Source organism: Podarcis bocagei (assembly GCF_964188305.1).
Source record: "Podarcis bocagei genome assembly, chromosome: 8".
Classification (NCBI taxonomy): domain Eukaryota; kingdom Metazoa; phylum Chordata; class Lepidosauria; order Squamata; family Lacertidae; genus Podarcis; species Podarcis bocagei.
The window spans coordinates 8115990-8133227 of NC_138133.1; the positions used below are offsets into that span (position 1 = coordinate 8115990).

General features: G+C 44.8%; 1 protein-coding gene and 1 long non-coding RNA gene across 2 annotated transcripts in view; both read right to left on the reverse strand.

Moving 5' to 3' along the window:
- LOC308594059 overlaps nt 1-17238 on the reverse strand; it is a 227903-nt gene that overhangs the window by 57291 nt on the left and 153374 nt on the right. The window lies entirely within an intron of this gene.
- The window catches only part of DGKH (diacylglycerol kinase eta), a 99123-nt gene that overhangs the window by 49210 nt on the left and 32675 nt on the right, over nt 1-17238 (reverse strand). Inside the window, exons 2-6 of the mRNA XM_081206729.1 lie at nt 11499-11609; nt 11041-11121; nt 5828-5932; nt 5401-5533; nt 1355-1461 (exon numbers count right to left, since the gene is read on the reverse strand). Of these exons, the coding sequence (XP_081062855.1) occupies nt 1355-1461; nt 5401-5533; nt 5828-5932; nt 11041-11121; nt 11499-11609 (537 nt within the window). The remainder of the gene's footprint in view (nt 1-1354; nt 1462-5400; nt 5534-5827; nt 5933-11040; nt 11122-11498; nt 11610-17238) is intronic.

Here is a 17238-nt window from a genome sequence, read left to right on the forward strand (position 1 = left end):
TCAGAACTGGCTTTCTAGGGTCAGGGTGCTGTTGCTGGGAGGGGAGAAGTTGGCACAGCTGCGTCAACCCTTTTGGACAACTGCCATTATCAATACCGCCGCCCCCCCCCCCAACTACACTTCGCTGCCAGTGTAGCTTAACTTGTGTCAAGCACGCCAACAGAGCAGGTCGCTGCAGGAAGCGCTGAGGTGCAGGGACCTCGGTGCAGCACCCCTTGCTTTCCCAATCCCCCTTGGCGAGCAGCCCACCGTGTTGGGAAGTGAGGAGAGCAAAGCGTGTTCTCCTTCATGGAGAGCACGTGTTGCGGTGGGGGCCGCCAGGACACTCCAAAGTTGTGGGGCGGGCTAATTGACCGTTGGCCACTGATGCGATTGGGCTTCCCTTGTCGTTGGGAAGCAGTTAATGTTGCCATTTGTTGATTGACAGCCAAAAATGCTAAAACTCCTTGCACGAGGCTAGGGCTTCCTCTTTTCGCCCGTGCATCGGATGGCCGTCCCCCCCCCCCCCTAGAATGAGGGTTGGTCGCTTTGACCTTGCTATGCCTGTCATGGGGTCGTCTGCTCTTGGGGCAGGGGCCCGGTAGGAATTTTGTCCATCTGGCTGATTGGCTGGGGCCCTTTGGTTTTTGCCTACTGCGTAGCAAATCGTCACAAGGTAAGGTTGTAAGGTTGCGGTTAGGCATTGGTTTTTGGTTTGGTTGGTTGAGGGGCATGGATTGGCTGTGCCAATAAAGGAATACAGGGGCTCACTATTGCTTTTATCTGAATCCTGTCAAGGGGCTAGGGCCATGCAAGAGCCCCTGGTTGCATTTGGGGAGGGCTGAGGGCAGGTTCCCTGCTCCGTCGCTGCCCCCAAGTGTATTCCCCTTTTCTGACTTTCGCAGGCGTGCGGAATGTCAGACTGTCCCCCACAATGGGGGCAGCTAGTCACAACCAATGCCTAAGCAACCACTCACATGTTTGTATTTTAATAAAGTTGTGGCCAAAATTATGCCAAAAACCTTAAACAAAAATATTGGTGTGATGTGTGAGTTATTGGGGTGGCCCTGGGGACCTCGACACACAACAGAACCCCAGAGGCAGAACTATATCGCGATACCCAAAGCAAGGGGCTGGCTTTCCTCTAGTGGACCACGGGTGAGATTACTTTGGGTGTTATGAGTTTCTTTGTGTAATAAGGCTTCAATCCAGCAGGATTAAATGTGCTAAAAATATTCTCCCCCCCCCCCTAATGTAGACAGGATCCACAATCACTTAAAATTAGCATCGTCCTACCTATTAGCAAATGTTTCATTTTTCTACATAAAACCAAAGCATGTGCAGGGTGCCGCCTGCATTTCTGAGAAATACTTACACCATCTTCATCCTCAATAATATCTTTTCCAACTGAAGTCAAAGTAGTCCATTTGCAACTGTTTATTGCTCTGACTGCGCATCTCTTATGAGCCTTAAACTTGCACACTGGATGAAAAGACACACATAATCTTTGAATGATTCACATCATCTTTCAGAAGCTTAATCAAACACACATCACTTCATTACACAAATAAGTAAAGGTAAAGGGACCCCTGACCATTAGCTCCAGTCGTGACCGACTCTGGGGTTGCGGCGCTCATCTCGCTTTATTGGTCGAGGGAGCCGGCGTACAGCTTCCGGGTCATGTGGCCAGCATGACTTAGCCACTTCTGGTGAACCAGAGCAGCGCACGGAAACGCCATTTACCTTCCCACTGCAATGGTACCTATTTATCTACTTGCACTGGCATGCTTTCAAACTGCTAGGTTGGCAGGAGCAGGGACCGAGCAACGGGAGCTCACCCCGTCGCAGGGATTTGAACCGCCAACCTTCTGATTGGCAAGCCCTAGGCTCTGTGGCTTAACCCACAGCGCCACCCGCAATAGGTAGTGTTAAAAATGTAAATTGTTCAAAAGGTAACTGTTTAGTTCGAATCCTTCCCAGCAGTGCGCTGGAAGAGTGTTCATCTCACAATTTTCCCAACTCTACCAAACTACTGAGAGACTCACCCTGCAGGGTAATTTAGTTAGTTCGTTAGTTCGTTCGTTCGTTAGTTAGTTAGTTAGTTAGATTTATAGGCCACTTAATCAAAAGGCTCTCTAAGCAGTGTGCAAATAAAACTGTACATAAAACAGAGCTAAAATCCACAAAACAATTTAAAAACTATCAAATATAAACTGTACAGCTGGGCAGGCTTATCAAAACAAAACAAAAAAGTGTTCTGCAGGTGTGTAAAACGACACAGCAAAGCTGCCTGCCTCATATCAGTTTATACACATAGCAGTCAAGGCAGTCCAAGTCCACTACGAGCAGACGTCTGTGGTATCTTCGTAGATAGGTGGTTAAAGGTAAGGTAAAGGTAAAGGACCCCTAGATGGTGAAGTCCAGTCAAAGGCTATGGGGTTGCAGCGCTCATCTCGCTTTTCAGCCTGAGGGAGTCTGACGTTTGTCCACAGACCCCAGGTCATGTGACCAGCATGGCTAAACCGCTTCTGGTGCAATGGAACACTGTGACGGAAGCCAGAGCGCACGGAAATGCCATTTACCTTCCCGCCGCAGTGGTACCTATTTATCTACTTGCACTGGTGCGCTTTTGAACTGCTAGGTTGGCAGGAGCTGGGACAGAGCAACGGGAGCTCACCCCATCATGGGGATTCGAACCACCAACCTTCTGATCGGCAAGCCCAAGAGGCTTAGTGGTTTAGACCACAGCACCACCCTCATCCCCATGGGTGGTTAGACACGACAGTAAGCATCCAAGAGAAAGCAACGCCTTGCTTGCTTGCAGGAGTCCACTGTGGGAATTACCTGCTTCACAGCACAAGGGCTAAGGAGGAGGAGGAGGAGGAGGAGGAGGAGGAGGAGGAGTTTGGATTTTATATCCCGCTTTATCACTACCCGAAGGAGTCTCAAAGCGGCTAACAATCTCCTTTCCCTTCCTCCCCCACAACAAACACTCTGTGAGGCGAGTGGGGCTGAGAGACTTCAGAGAAGTGTGACTGGCCCAAGATCACCCAGCAGCTGCATGTGGAGGAGCGGGGAAGCGAACCCAGTTCCCCAGATTACGAGACTACCGCTCTTAACCACTACACCACACAGGCACGAGGCTGTCCATGGATCCCCCTAGGATATGGAAAAGCCTGTCTCTTCTCCTGCCGCAGTACTGCAATGCATAGGCACTGGCAAAAGGGTGTAACTAGAAGAGACAGACAGTCAGAAGGACAGAAAGTTCCTGCTTTGCATGGGAAGCAAGGAATCTCCTGAACAGGGTCAGGCTGCCCATTTACTTAATGTTGTCAGCCCTTAAAATGTATCCCAACCTTTATTCCAGTTTGCAAGGAAGTGGTTCCCATTTCACAGATGGAAAGCTGAGGCTTATGGACCGTGGTTTGTGAAAGCCACCTAAGGAAACCCATGGCTTATGGGGTAATGGATGTGAACCCTTGCAGCACTGTAGCTACTGTTTATTATAATTAAATAATATTGCCTGCAAGCTTGTCACCATCCCAGAAACTTTGCGCTGGTAGTTCTCCAAGAACAGCTGCTCTCTCCAAATGCCTTGGTTGATTCCAAAAAAAGCCAAAGCGCTAATCTGACAAGATCCACGTCCTGGGACTTGCAGTTTAACTTGTCAGACAGCGTAATAGCTGTCTTGTAGGATTACACAAAACCTGTTATTTTGTTTCTAAGAATGCAAATATGCACAGCAGGGTTTAATCACAAACACCCCCAGAAGTAAATTAAAGATACTAGGAAATAAACTCTCATTTTGGATGGTAATAAAAATTCATACTGCAAGAGGGCCTTCTCGGTAGTGGCGCCCTCCCTGTGGAACGCCCTCCTTTCAGATGTCAAGGAAATAAACAACTATCTGACTTTTAGGAGACATCTGAAGGCAGCCCTCTTTAGGAAAGTTTTTGAAGATTGCTGTTTTCCTTATTTTTTTAAGATGTGCTGTAAGCCGCCCAGAGTGGCTGGGGAAACCAGTCAGATGGGCGGGGGTATAAATAATAAAATTATTATTAAAATATATTATTAAACAGGGACGTACAGTGTTCCACTCTTTTTTCTACCTCAAATGCAGGACCCTTGTGGCATGTAGGAGGGGGTAGGAGGGCCTTCTGGAAAATCTGGTGATTACGGTTTGGTGAGCACCTTTCAGTGTGATGAGTGCAGTCCAAAGACTTGCCTTCAGGGCTATGTAGGGCAATGTAGGGGGCAGCTTTGAAGCCAACCTGTTAGATCAATCAGAGTTGTGGGGCCCTGGGAGGGGATGAAGCAGGAAGGACTCTCTAGTCACCTGAAACAGGAGGGCCTGAGGAAAGGGGTATGTGGAATCGGGTGGCTGTCCACGGCTGGTTATGATCAGTTAATATATCACACCGTGGTTCTCTAACAGTGGATCTGGTCCATTAATTTAACAAATGTGACCCAGCTTCCTCAGCCTTGTGTCTTGCATCCTTATTCCCCAGTGTGTGTTGCAAACAGCTGTCTTCACAGAAACCCAACTTTGCAAGCTCCCGATCGTGTGCAGAATTCCTACATGTGAGTAGCAACTCACACATTTGTGTCGATCTACAAACAACCAAATGCAACGCACTGCTGCTGGTAGATGACAATGTGGCGTGACGGATGTGGCTAAAAGTTCAGCTCTATATAGCTAACACAAGAGTTAAACAATGCAATATCTAGACATGGGATGGGGGGGACAAAACCACCTTGTTATTTTCCTAGGAAATGAATTTCCTAAAAGAAGGCATTTGTGGCGGGCAGGGCCAATGCGGCCAAGCTAACAATGAAGAAAACAAGGGAAACAAGAATCCTGAAAGTTCTTTTCAGGAACCCCTACATTTTGAAGGCAAAAAACACTGCAGGGGGTCGGACTAAATGATTTTACGATGTTCACTGAAGCTCAATAGCGAATTATTACTTAGCTTGACAGGGACGCGGGTGGCGCTGTGGGTTAAACCACAGAGCCTAGGACTTGCTGATCAGAAGGTCGGCAGTTCGAATCCCCGCGACGGGGTGAGCTCCCGTGGCTCAGTCCCTGCTCCTGCCAACCTAGCAGTTCGAAAGCACGTCAAAGTACATGTAGATAAATAGGTACCACTCTGGCGGGAAGTTAACGGCGTTTCCGTGTGCAGCTCTGGTTCGCCAGAAGTGGCTTAGTCATGCTGGCCACATGACCTGGAAGCCGTACGCTGGCTCCCTCGGCCAGTAAAGCGAGATGAGCGCCGCAACCCCAGAGTCGTCCACGACTGGACCTAGTGGTCAGAGGTCCCTTTACCTTTACTTAGCTTAATATGATATACGTTCTTCTACTGTGTGTCACCACTTAATTATGTGATAATACAAAATGGGGGGGGGGGCTGCCGCCGCCTTTACCTTCACAGGACAGGCCATGAGAAGTAACTCCAGAAAGGCTCTCTCTGCAGACGTTGCAGAAGGTGGGTCGAGCGTGGGAACAGGCGTACCAGTTATGCATCCCTGAGAAATGTTCCATATTAAACTGGGCAGCCTAATGAAGGAGAAGTTAAGAGAGATTTGCAGCAACAGGACATCACTACAGCAGCAGCTAAAGCCACCTGACGTGTGAAAAACTCACCTTCCAAAACAATACTCCCCAGGCTCTTTAAACAAAAATAATGTGAACAACATGGATATATCAGGTTCAACCAAATCTCTATTTTAGTTTCATGGATTTTGCACACCACATCAGGGACATACACCTCTTCTTCCCCGTTTACTGCATCTTGAAAAAACGGCAATATTTCAGTTTTTAAAAGCGCAAAACGCACAGCATTCCTCTTACCTCATAATGTTCCCGGGACTGTACGGACTTCAGAGAGCTGATCCAATCCTCCATCTCTTTTCTGTTCTCTGCACACAATATTAATCTCCTGAATGGTGTGATTACCTGGGGGGGGGGGGGGAGAAAGATCACTTAATATGATGACTCTGAATTGCTATAAGGAGGACTAGGTAACAAAGAACACAGAAAAAACAAGATCTCATAATTCTTGTAAAATACTGATCACCTTAATAAATTCCAAAGACAAAAAATTAGTTATCAGTTGTAAATGTTTTCCTGTGTAATTCACAAGAGAGAGAGAGAGGTTCTTGTTTATTTCTAGTAGGAAATTCAGATACTACAAATTCACCGCCCTTTTGAGAACAGCAAGCCTAGGTTGTAAGGATATTTAACATATTTTGTATTCCAATGTTCGGTATGATGCTGCTTTTATATGACTTTGCAATCAAAATAAGATATGTGTGCATAAAGCGTCGGGAAAGCAGTGAGTGAAGACAATAACTGTGGTTTATATTGGTACCCTTAACTTAAAAAGCCAAACAACATAAACCTTTAAGCAGCAGGCATTCAGAAGATTTTCTTTCCTTGTCAGAGTCGTCATTATTTTCCCATTGTCGTGCTCTCTGATAGGCTATTAAGTTAGGCCACAATAAATTAATATCTACAAGTTTCAGAGTTCATATTCCACATAACGATGAAAATTTTTGTCTTATAATGCCACTACAACACACAAAATCCTCTGACTTCCTCCTCTCTGACTTACCCAGCAGACTCTGCCATTTGTTTCTTCCATGCAAGATGCTCTTCGCCAAACTGCTCTTTTCGGTCTCTAACAAGCTCACTAACCACAAGCAGCACAATCCGTGAGTCACAAGGAAGAGGGAGACCCTTGCAAGCCGTTCTATATATACAAGCTGCCTCTGGAACTGAAGAACCTCTTCTCCACCTCCTGACCTTTTCAAACATATCTACCCCACAAAAATGCACAGGGAGTAGCACAACTCACACACAGGAACCCAATTTATTGATTGATTCCCATGATCTAAATCCTGTTTTTCCAAGTTCCAAAACCTCGAGGTGGCTTAAAAATCACAGTTTTTAGCCACACAATAATTGTTAGCAACATATTAGAAAGACTTCAGAATCCTCCCCACAATGCAATACATGCTTGATGGTATCAGAAGCCGCTGAGAGGTCGAGGAAAATTAACAAGGACATGTTTCCCCTGTCTCTGTCCCGACAAAGGCTATCACAGGATGACCAAGCCTAAACCTGGCCTAAAACCTGATTGAAATGGATCTAGAAAACCAGTTTCCTCCAAAAGTGAATGGATCTGGTTCGTAACCACCTTCTCTAGAACCTTGCTCATCTCCCTTTCCAGTTGCTCAACAGGCCGGTTCTGATCCATGTGCAACGTACACTAAGAAAAATATCTACAGCTAGAGAAAGGAGTTTCTGAGCTCAGATCGGAAGACAGTGTGTTGTGTCTTGGGAGTGCATTCAGACAGGTGCTAACTGGAGGGCTGGATTTGAGCAGGAGAAGTAGAAGCTGTGAGGAGGACTTGGGTTGCATGTCAGTCGAGAGGGGAGAGATCTTCTAGAAAGAGAAGAATCCTAAACCAGTTAGGAGGGGTGTGGTGATCCCCTGGATCTGTTGTACTATTTGGAAAAACATCAGGAGTGGGATTGTCAAAAGGCTGGAAAACTGACAGAAAGTACAACCTTGCTTAAGAACCAAAGTACCGTATTTTTCACTCCATAAGACACACTTTTTTCTTCCTAAAAAGTAAGGGGAAATATCTGTGCATCTTATGGAGCAAATGTGTGGTCCTTGGAGCTGAATTGCCCAGCGGCAAAAAGCAGATCATGCTTTTTTTTGTGAAAGAGGGAAGTGAGTGTTGAAACAAAGCCGCTGATCGTTTGCCGATCGGGGAGAGAGATAAGGGACGCTAGAGATAAAGGAGGCTGCCTGGGAGGGGGGAGGTAAAGACTGCAAACTTGCAAAGGGGGAAAACAGGAAGACTAAAGCAATAGGGAAAGAAATTAGAAGAAAAGGAGGAGCAAAAAACTGCTCTAGCTAAGGAAAAGTCACTAAGGCAAACAAGAGGGAAGGGAGTGTTGAAAGGAAACAGCTGATCGGTGGGATCAGAAGAGAGATAAGGGACGCTAGCGGAGGCTGCCTGGGAGTGGGGAGGTAAAAGCCCATGGATCCTCTGGATTTTTACATTGGGTCACCCCAAATTCACCATCAGATCACATAGCATGTCCATGGCTACAGCCTGCACCAAAAAAACCACACATCCACTGTTTCCTGGGGCTGCAACGGTGCAAATGTGGTTACAAAGCACGGATCCACATGGATCCTCAGGATTTTTGCATTGGGTCACCCCAAATTCACCATCAGATCACATGTCTGTGGCCACAGCATGAACCACAAAAATCATACATCCACTGATACGTTCAAAATATTTTTTTCCTTGTTTTCCTCCTCTAAAAACTAGGTGCGTCTTATGGTCAGGTGCGTCTTAGGGAGTGAAAAATACGGGAATAAGCTGTAACATCTATGCAACTAAGGAACTGAAGTGAAATAACTTGAAATAAGCTAAGCATTTACCAGCTAGTCTGGAAACCTGTAACATCTAACAGGGAGTGTTTCTTGAGGAGTGGTTTTACCACTGCCTCCTTCAAGCAGGAAGGGACCACCAGCTCTCATAAAGAGGCATGAATCACCTCCCTGGCCCAGCCAGCTGTCCCCTCTGTGGTGGTTTTTATCAGCCAAGAGGGACACATTCTCGAGTCTTAACAACTGAAACTCATCCAATATAACGGGACTAGACTGTGCTCTAGACATCCCTTGAGATTCAGCTGCTGTAACAGCCGAGTCAAGAGCCTGGTGGATGCAAGCGATTCTGTCCTCAAAATGCTTTGCAAACAAGTCACAGTGAGCTACTGATGGTTTCCCCACCTTCTCTGGGCCAGACTGCAAAAGGCCCCGCACTACCTGGAAGAGTTCTGCCAGACGACGTACTGAGGATGCAATGGAGGCAGCTGAGTATGCCTTCTTTGCTGCCTTCACTGCCACAAGGTAGACTCGATGGTGAGCCCTCAATTTGCATTTTTCTCCACTTACATTTGAGCCGCCTCCCAGCTTGTTTCCCCACCTGGTACGCAGGCTAAGACCCTACCTGCCCGTGGACTGTCTCACCAGAGTGGTGCATGCTCTAGTTATCTCACGCTTGGACTACTGCAATGCGCTCTACGTGGGGCTACCTTTGAAGGTGACCCGGAAACTGCAATTAATCCAGAATGCGGCAGCTAGACTGGTGACTGGGAGCGGCCGCCGGGACCACATAACACCGGTTCTGAGAGATCTGCATTGGCTCCAAGTACGTTTCTGAGCACGATTCAAAGTGTTGGTGCTGACCTTTAAACGGCCTCGGTCCTGTATACCTGAAGGAGCGTCTCCACCCCCATCATTCAGCCCGGACACTGAGATCCAGCGCCGAGGGCCTTCTGGTGGTTCTGTCATTGCGAGAAGTGAGGCTACAGGGAACCAGACAGATGGCCTTCTCGGTAGTGGCGCCCTCCCTGTGGAACGCCCTCCCATCAGATGTCAAAGAGATAAATAATTACCTGACATTCAGAAACAGATGGGTAGCCGTGTTGGTCTGCCATAGTCAAAATAAAAAAATTCCTTCCTGTAGCACCTTAAAGACCAACTAAGTTAGTTCTTGGTATAAGCTTTCGTGTGCATGCACACTTCTTCAGATACATGTATCTGAAGAAGTGTGCATGCACACGAAAGCTTATACCAAGAACTAACTTAGTTGGTCTTTAAGGTGCTACAGGAAGGAATTTTTTTATTCTGACATTCAGAAGACATCTTAAGGCAGCCCTGTTCAGGGAAGTTTTTAATATGTAACGCTGTACTGTTTTTAACACTGATTGGGAGCCGCCCAGAGTGGCTGGGGAAACTCACCCAGATGGGCGGGGTATAAATAATAAATTATTATTATTATTATTAAGTTCTGGAGTATACCAGGGAGCCAAACAGGCTCCACAAAGAAGGAGAAGGTGCTCACAAATGATTATGCCAATGGTCCAAGCCATTCAAATGTTTCAGAAGGTCCTGAAAGACCTACATTGGCTCCCAATTCAGTGTTGGTGCTGACCTTTAAAGCCCTAAACGGCCTCGGTCCAGTATACCTGAAGGGGCGTCTCCACCCCCATCGATCTGCCCGGACGCTGAGGTCCAGCGCTGAGGGCCTTCTGGTGGTTCCCTCACTGTGAGAAGTGAGGTTACAGGGAACCAGGCAGAGGGCCTTCTCAGTAGCAGCACCCGCCCTGTGGAACGCCCTCCCATGAGATGTCAAAGAAATAAACAACTACCCGACTTTTAGAAGACATCTGAATGCAACCCTATTTAGGGAAGCTTTTAATGTTTGAAGTTTAATTCTGTTTTTAAAGTTCTGTTGAAAGCTGGCTGGAGAAACCCAGCCAGATGGGTGGGGTATAATTATAATTATAATTATTGTTATTGTTAATATAGAAGTCGACCAGGGCTTCTACAGGGGCACCAGTCACATCAGCTAGAAAATCTCCTAAAGCCATCTGGAAACTCCACCAGCCTCTAAGGGTGGACCATCCTAAGAGATCCTCATCCTCCGTAGAGGGGGAAAGGCCCTGAAAGTTTAAATCTCAACAGGAAGTGATCTGGCCACAACAAGGAACTGATGTCAATACCCCCTGCTTTCAGATCACCCACTTTCTGCCCAGAGTGTGGCCTTGCCATGCGTTAGGCCGGTCACATGGTGGGACAGCCACAGAAACAAACAAGACCTCAAAGAGCAGGAGACCTCTAATAGTTTGTTCCTGAACCTCTCTGCTGGAAATAAAATAACTGTTCTGATAACTTGGACATTACTTAACTAACTGTTTGTTCTGTGAGCGGCCAGGTGTCAATATGTACGTCCCTCCTGTAAAATCGCCCCTCCCCTTCCTAAATCTTTAAGTGTGTCTCTTTGTCCATGCTATAGAATAATTGATGGTTTATAGGCTACATGCTCTCGTCAAATGAAAGAAACGTTTCAATAAACACACTCATCTTAAGAACACTCGGAGAAATTCCACTGTCACAAGTTTTAAAAAGGCAAAACGAAAAACTCAAAAGCATGTTATAACTTGTTAGAACATCAAGAATATTGGGAGCATACCGTAAAGCTGTTGTTGACATTTTTTGTGCTTGATTCAGCCACACTGGCATCGGACAAGTCAACTTCATCGAAGATTAAAGACTGTGAAAAGAACACAGAGGATGCGTTTCATCTTCTACATACACAGGAATGATACTTGCCCGTTATCTTTTCAGGGGGTTTTTTAAAGTAAAAGCCAGGGAATCAGTCAATGCTCGCTAGGCCTACAAACCTGATGTTCCTGCTCTTACCTAACATTTTCATCCCAGAAAGCAGGAATCATACCCACTACTAATTTATTTTTTAAATGTGCTAGAAAAATACAAGGAACCTATGCAGGCAACACAACTAATTTTTACAAAAGCAGGGGGAGCTACTTTTAAAACTGTTTTCATAATAGGCAAAGAGAGAGAGAGAGACCCAAAAGCAGTTAGTATTATAGAGACGGCATATTGATTTCTACCAGAATGAATCTTTACCTTTGAATCCTTGGCATAGTAAAGGGTGCGGCCCCGAAGCTTAAAGTAACGTTTTTTCCATCGCTGAAAAGAGCTGGTTTGCTTCAGAAGTAATCCTTCCTTTATACTGGTCTTGAGGGGGGAAGAAAAAGAAATGAAAATTCAAAATTACATACCGGTATGTGCCAAAATTGTTACATACATTGCAAAATAAGTATATTATTTATAAAAACTGAAAACTGGGTCTAACTGTTCCGGGGTCCTTTATCTTTACCTTTTAAATTCATAAGATATTTATTACAGTTTCAGAAATTAAAAAAAGAAGTTACAATAGTAATAATAAGCACCTTTTATCGGTGCTTTTTCTGGGGGGGACGCAGGTGTACGCATACCCCTAAACATTTTGTGAATCTAAGTTTGGCCTCATTGAGGGGCAGTATTTCAATATGAGCAGGAAAATGAGAGTACCCCTAAACATTTTTTTTTAAAAAAAGCACTGCCTTTTACTCATTGATCTGAATTAAAACCCTATCAGTATGACTTAATTAGAAAGACTGAATTCTACCCAATTACCACAAGGTGGCAGTATGGTTATATTAATTAAAAGTTCTCAAGGAGATCCAGTATGCTACAGTGATAACTGTAACCTAATGGCTTATTCCGAAACAGACACTGCACACTAAAAAACAACAACAGCAGGCGTAGATTCACAAGTGGTTGCATAAGCCGCACACTTACAGATAAATAAATCCACTTCTAGTCCATAACGGATAAACTTGTGAAGCCCACATGAAATTGGGCCCAGAAGAAAAGACGAAGAAATATGACACAAAGTCTCCTCTTTCATCTTATCATGATCAAACCTAATCTTTGACCAAGGAAATGTTGGGAAACATGGTGCGATTCACTGGCTGTAATTTGCACCGTTCCGTCAGAACATACTGACCATTATGCCAATTAAATATGATATACCGTACTTTTCCGTGTATATCACGCCCCCATGTATAAGACGCCTCCTATTTTGGGGGACTAAAAATTAATAAAACGGAGGGAGATCGCACAGAATTGTTGAGATTTCTTTTTGGGGGGGTTGCCCACCCAATTGCCACAGCAACATCCAATCAACACCACCCCTTGCTGCAGACACCAATAACATGCTGCGCAGTATCGCTGGCTCGCGGCACCAATCCCACGTCCCCCATTGCTCTGCCCCAGCTCCTGCCAACCTAGCAGTTCGAAAGCACACCAGCGCAAGTAGATAAATAGATACCGCTGCGGCGGGAAGGTAAATGGCATTTCCGTGCGCTCTGCTTTCCTTCACGGTGTCCTGTTGCACCAGAAGCAGTTTAGTCATGCTGGCCACATGACCCGGAAAGCTGTCTGTGGACAAATGCCAGCTCCCTCAGCCTGAAAGCAAGATGAGTGCTGCATCCCATAGTCGCCTTTGACTGGACTTAACTATCCAGGGGTCCTTTACCTTTGCCTTTTACTACCCATGTATAAGCAGTCCCCTGATTTTAAACATAAATTTTCAGTAAAAAAACCCCCAAAACTAGTCTTATACATGGAAAAGTACAGTAACTCTCAAATAGGATGCGTTTCAAAACTGTGTGCAGCAGCACCCAAATTGATGCAAGATTTAACAACTCACTCTTGAGTTTACCATTACAGTCGTACCTTGGTTTTCGAACAACTTAGTCCCTGGACGTTTTGGTTCCTGAACGCCGCAAACCCAAAAATGACTGTTCTGGTTTGTGAACTAATTTTGGAAGTCAAATGTCCGAGGGAACTTCCGATTGGCTGCAGGAGCTTCCTGCAGCCAATCAGAAGCCGTGCTTTGATTTTCGAACATTTCGGAAGTCGAACGGACTTCTGGAATGGATTCCGTTTGACTCCCAACGTACAACTGTATTACAAAGTCATTTCTTCGGTAGCTAAGCAAACCATTTCTTTGCTTAATTCATATAAGAAAACACAGCATAGTAACTATTTAAGGCTGAAACAAAAAAGACCACTGAGGCAACTTAGACAGTAACAAATTTGTTCTGGCCTAACCTTTCATGGACCACAATGCATCTCATCATTTACCTGGCAGGAAGCCCCATTCAGGTGGACTTACTTTCTCTGCGACCCACTGAAGCAAATGGAGCTTAACTTTTGCATTGATTTCAATGGGGCCTAAATGCAACTAGCTGGATCCAACTCATGATTTTTAAGCACTAAATATTACTTTGACATATCATTAATGTATTGGAAGCGATGACAAACCTAGACAGCATCTTAAAAAGCAGAGACATCACCTTGCTGACAAAGGTCTGTATAGTTAAAGCTATGGTTTTTGCAATAGTGATGTATGGAAGTGAGAGCTGGACCATAAAGAAGCTGATAGCCGAAGAATTGATGCTTTTGAATTATGGTGCTGGAGGAGACTCTTGAGAGTCCCATGGACTGCAAGAAGATCAAATGCATCCATTCTGAACGAAATCAGCCCTGAGTGCTCACTGGATGGACAGATCCTGAAACTGAGGCTCCAATACTTTGGCCACCTCATGAGAAGAGAAGACTCCCTGGAAAAGACCCTGATGTTGGGAAAGATGGAGGGCACAAGGAGAAGGGGACGATAGAAGACGAGATGGTTGGACAGTGTTCTCGAAGCTACCAACATGAGTTTGACCAAACTGCGGGAGGCAGTGGAAGACAGGAGTGCCTGGCATGCTCTGGTCCATGGGGTCACGAAGAATCGGACACGACTAAACGACTAAACAACAACAATGTATTGAAAAGATGTACAACTGGTGGCTTTCCTAGGACACACCTAGAAAGGACTAAAACTCACATATAAAGTTGGGGAAATGTCAAAAGTATTCCGTGTCTCATGGCTGTGGCACAGCATGGTTTTCTGCTTTACTCTAGAGCTTTGTGGAAGCTGCCAGGATTATTATTATTATTATTATTATTATTATTATTATTATTATTATTATTATTATTATTTGCAACAATGGCAGCACCACGGATGTGGCTCACCATTAGAAACATTCATCACATCGTTCCCTTTGACCACATGGCTTTTTTTTAAAAAAATAGCTCTTTGATTTATTTTCCCTTCTGGGTGTTCAGAAGTTTTTTTTAAAAAAAAAAATATTTATTGAATTTTCACAGATTATAAAATACAAACAAACACACACAAAAACAAACAAGTATAATTTCAAATCCTTATTCTCTTAAACCTTACTTCACCGACCTCCTCATACCTCCCCTTTCTGCATTCCAATTTCAAATATTTAGTTCAGCAAATCCTCACCCTTAATTTAATCTAATTGTAATCCTTTCTTTTCTTTTAACCTAATCTTTACAGCTGTAATCCACTTACTTCTATAGCCGCAACATTTTAACAGTCATTAATTTTACAATGTCTCTTAAGATAGATCTTAAATTTTTTCCAATCTTCTTCCGCCATCTCTTTTCCCTGATCTCGGATTCTGCCAGTCATTTCAGCCAGTCCCATGTAGTCTATCACCTTCATCTGCCATTCTTCCAGAGTGGGTAGATCTTGTGTCTGACCACATGGCATTTTTCACATGTGTCGTGAGCACAACATGAGTTGTAGCCCATCCTGGTAGACCTCTCCTCTCATTCTACCCCAACAAAAAGTTTCACAACAACTTCCATGAGGCTGAATAAAATGCACACTGGATCCAAAACAGTTGGAAGAATGTAAGGGGGATTTCACCTGTGCCCCACAGACCTGGTGTAGCAGGGTGATTCAGACTATGAGAGCTGGTTCCAGCCGTAGCAACGAGAAAAGAGTAATCTAATGTATCTCTCCAGAAGATCCCAAAGTTTCTGGGTTTCTCCATATCAGCTCCCATTCATGTTGCAACACAGAAGGCCCTTTTGAGGGGAAAAGACTCAGAGCACTCCCTAAACAAAGCTCATAGAATTCCCAAGACTTCTCAATGTAGCAAATAAAGAATATTTGCTGGAAAATGCAAAAAGAAACACATGGGAAAGGATACAAGATGGTTTTTCAGAAACAGATGGTTACAGAATATCACACAGGATGGAAATCAACCTTCACCTTTTAGTTTACTATAGTTAGCACTTACGTCAAATGAAGAGTATGTCTATGACAAACTAGTTTTACTTTTTAATTTTATGCATAGTTTAATGTTTTATGTATACTGTAACATAGCAAGTTTTCCCAAAATACTCTTCAGCTTGAAATGCCAGTGAAATCCAAAGTGCCAACAGTTGCCTTTGATAATTGTTATATATTTGGGGGACCCTCCCAAAATAAGAACCTAGGAATTAATAAATTGTAGGATTTTGATTATTTGGGGTGTGAAGGCAGAAATACCAGCTGCAGAGGAATTCCTGGGCTAGCCTGTGCAAAACACCTGGCCTAGCTAGGGCCATTAAGAAACAATAGAGGGCAACTGAGGGCCATTGGCAACGCAAGGGAACTGTCCTCCCCCCCTTGCCCCCAGAGAGACTGGGGGTTCAGAAGGTTGCCAGGGTGTGAGGTGACAAGAAAATGGAGTTTTGTATCAGAGTATTCTGGGCAGAAAGAGGAGGAAGAGAGACTGGGATCCATCTTGGACAGGCTGGCTGAAGGCTGGCTGGAAGAGATGCCTCGGACTCTGTGGCTGCACTGCTGTGGGGGAACACATCCCTCTTGGAATGGCCACACTGTAAGATGTGGACTCTCTCCATGAAGACAGAAGGTGTAAATAGGTGAATAAACTGTATTTTTGAAAGCTACGACAGCCTCTGCCATGCCTCAGTTCTCCAAAGGAGCACAGACCCAGGGAGAGTGCCAGGAATGCCTTGGGTCTTGCCACCGCACAGCAGGGAGAGGCGGTGGATCCCGAATTGGATGTTTGTTCTAGAAGAGACTGACATTTTCAAATTCACCCTATAAAGCCACACCTCATCCTTTAAACAAATCAGTGCTGACACAGAACAGCGCAGTGCTGCACCAGACAAGGAAGCCTAGTGCTGTTGATCAGCAGATTTGCCCTTGCAGGAATGCATGCATTCACATCTACTTGAGTGTTACACCTGTAGGGAAGCAAGTAGCAATACAATCCCTGGGATCTTTACTGGAGACACACAAATAGAGAGGACTGCATAGGCTCAGAGCCTTAGACACCCTTTGCTTTGCCTGGGAAAACTTAGCATGGACCAAAATTCCTGCAAATGCTCTCTATGCCTAGCAAAAACACACACTGCAACGGCAATTCTAATATTTTTATTTGTAAATAAACACAGGTTTTAAAATACAGTCATACCTTGGAAGTCGAATGGAATCCATTCCAGAAGTCCGTTCAACTTCCAAAATGTTCGAAAACCAAAGCGCGGCTTCTGTTTGGCTGCAGGAAGCTCCTGCAGCCAATCAGAAGCCGTGGAAGCCCCTGCGGACGTTTGGCTTCCAAAAATAGTTCATAAACCGAAACAGACACTTCCGAGTTTGCGGCATTTTGGAGCCAAAATATCCAGGAACTAAACTGTTCGAAATCCAAGGTATATATAAAATGAAGGCCATTATAAAATGAATTAGAAACAACAAGAGTAGCTTTAAATCTTGAAAGTTATCAGTGTTGACAAGCTTATTCATGCATGCCATCTACTTAGTTACTGGGAAAGCAGCAAAGTCGCCTAATAAGGAATTATAAGGCAGAGTTTTACAGACCCTGCTTGCTATGGGGTTGCAAGTGAACTAGGAAGGGGGAAATATTACATGCAAAGCAGAAGGATTCCC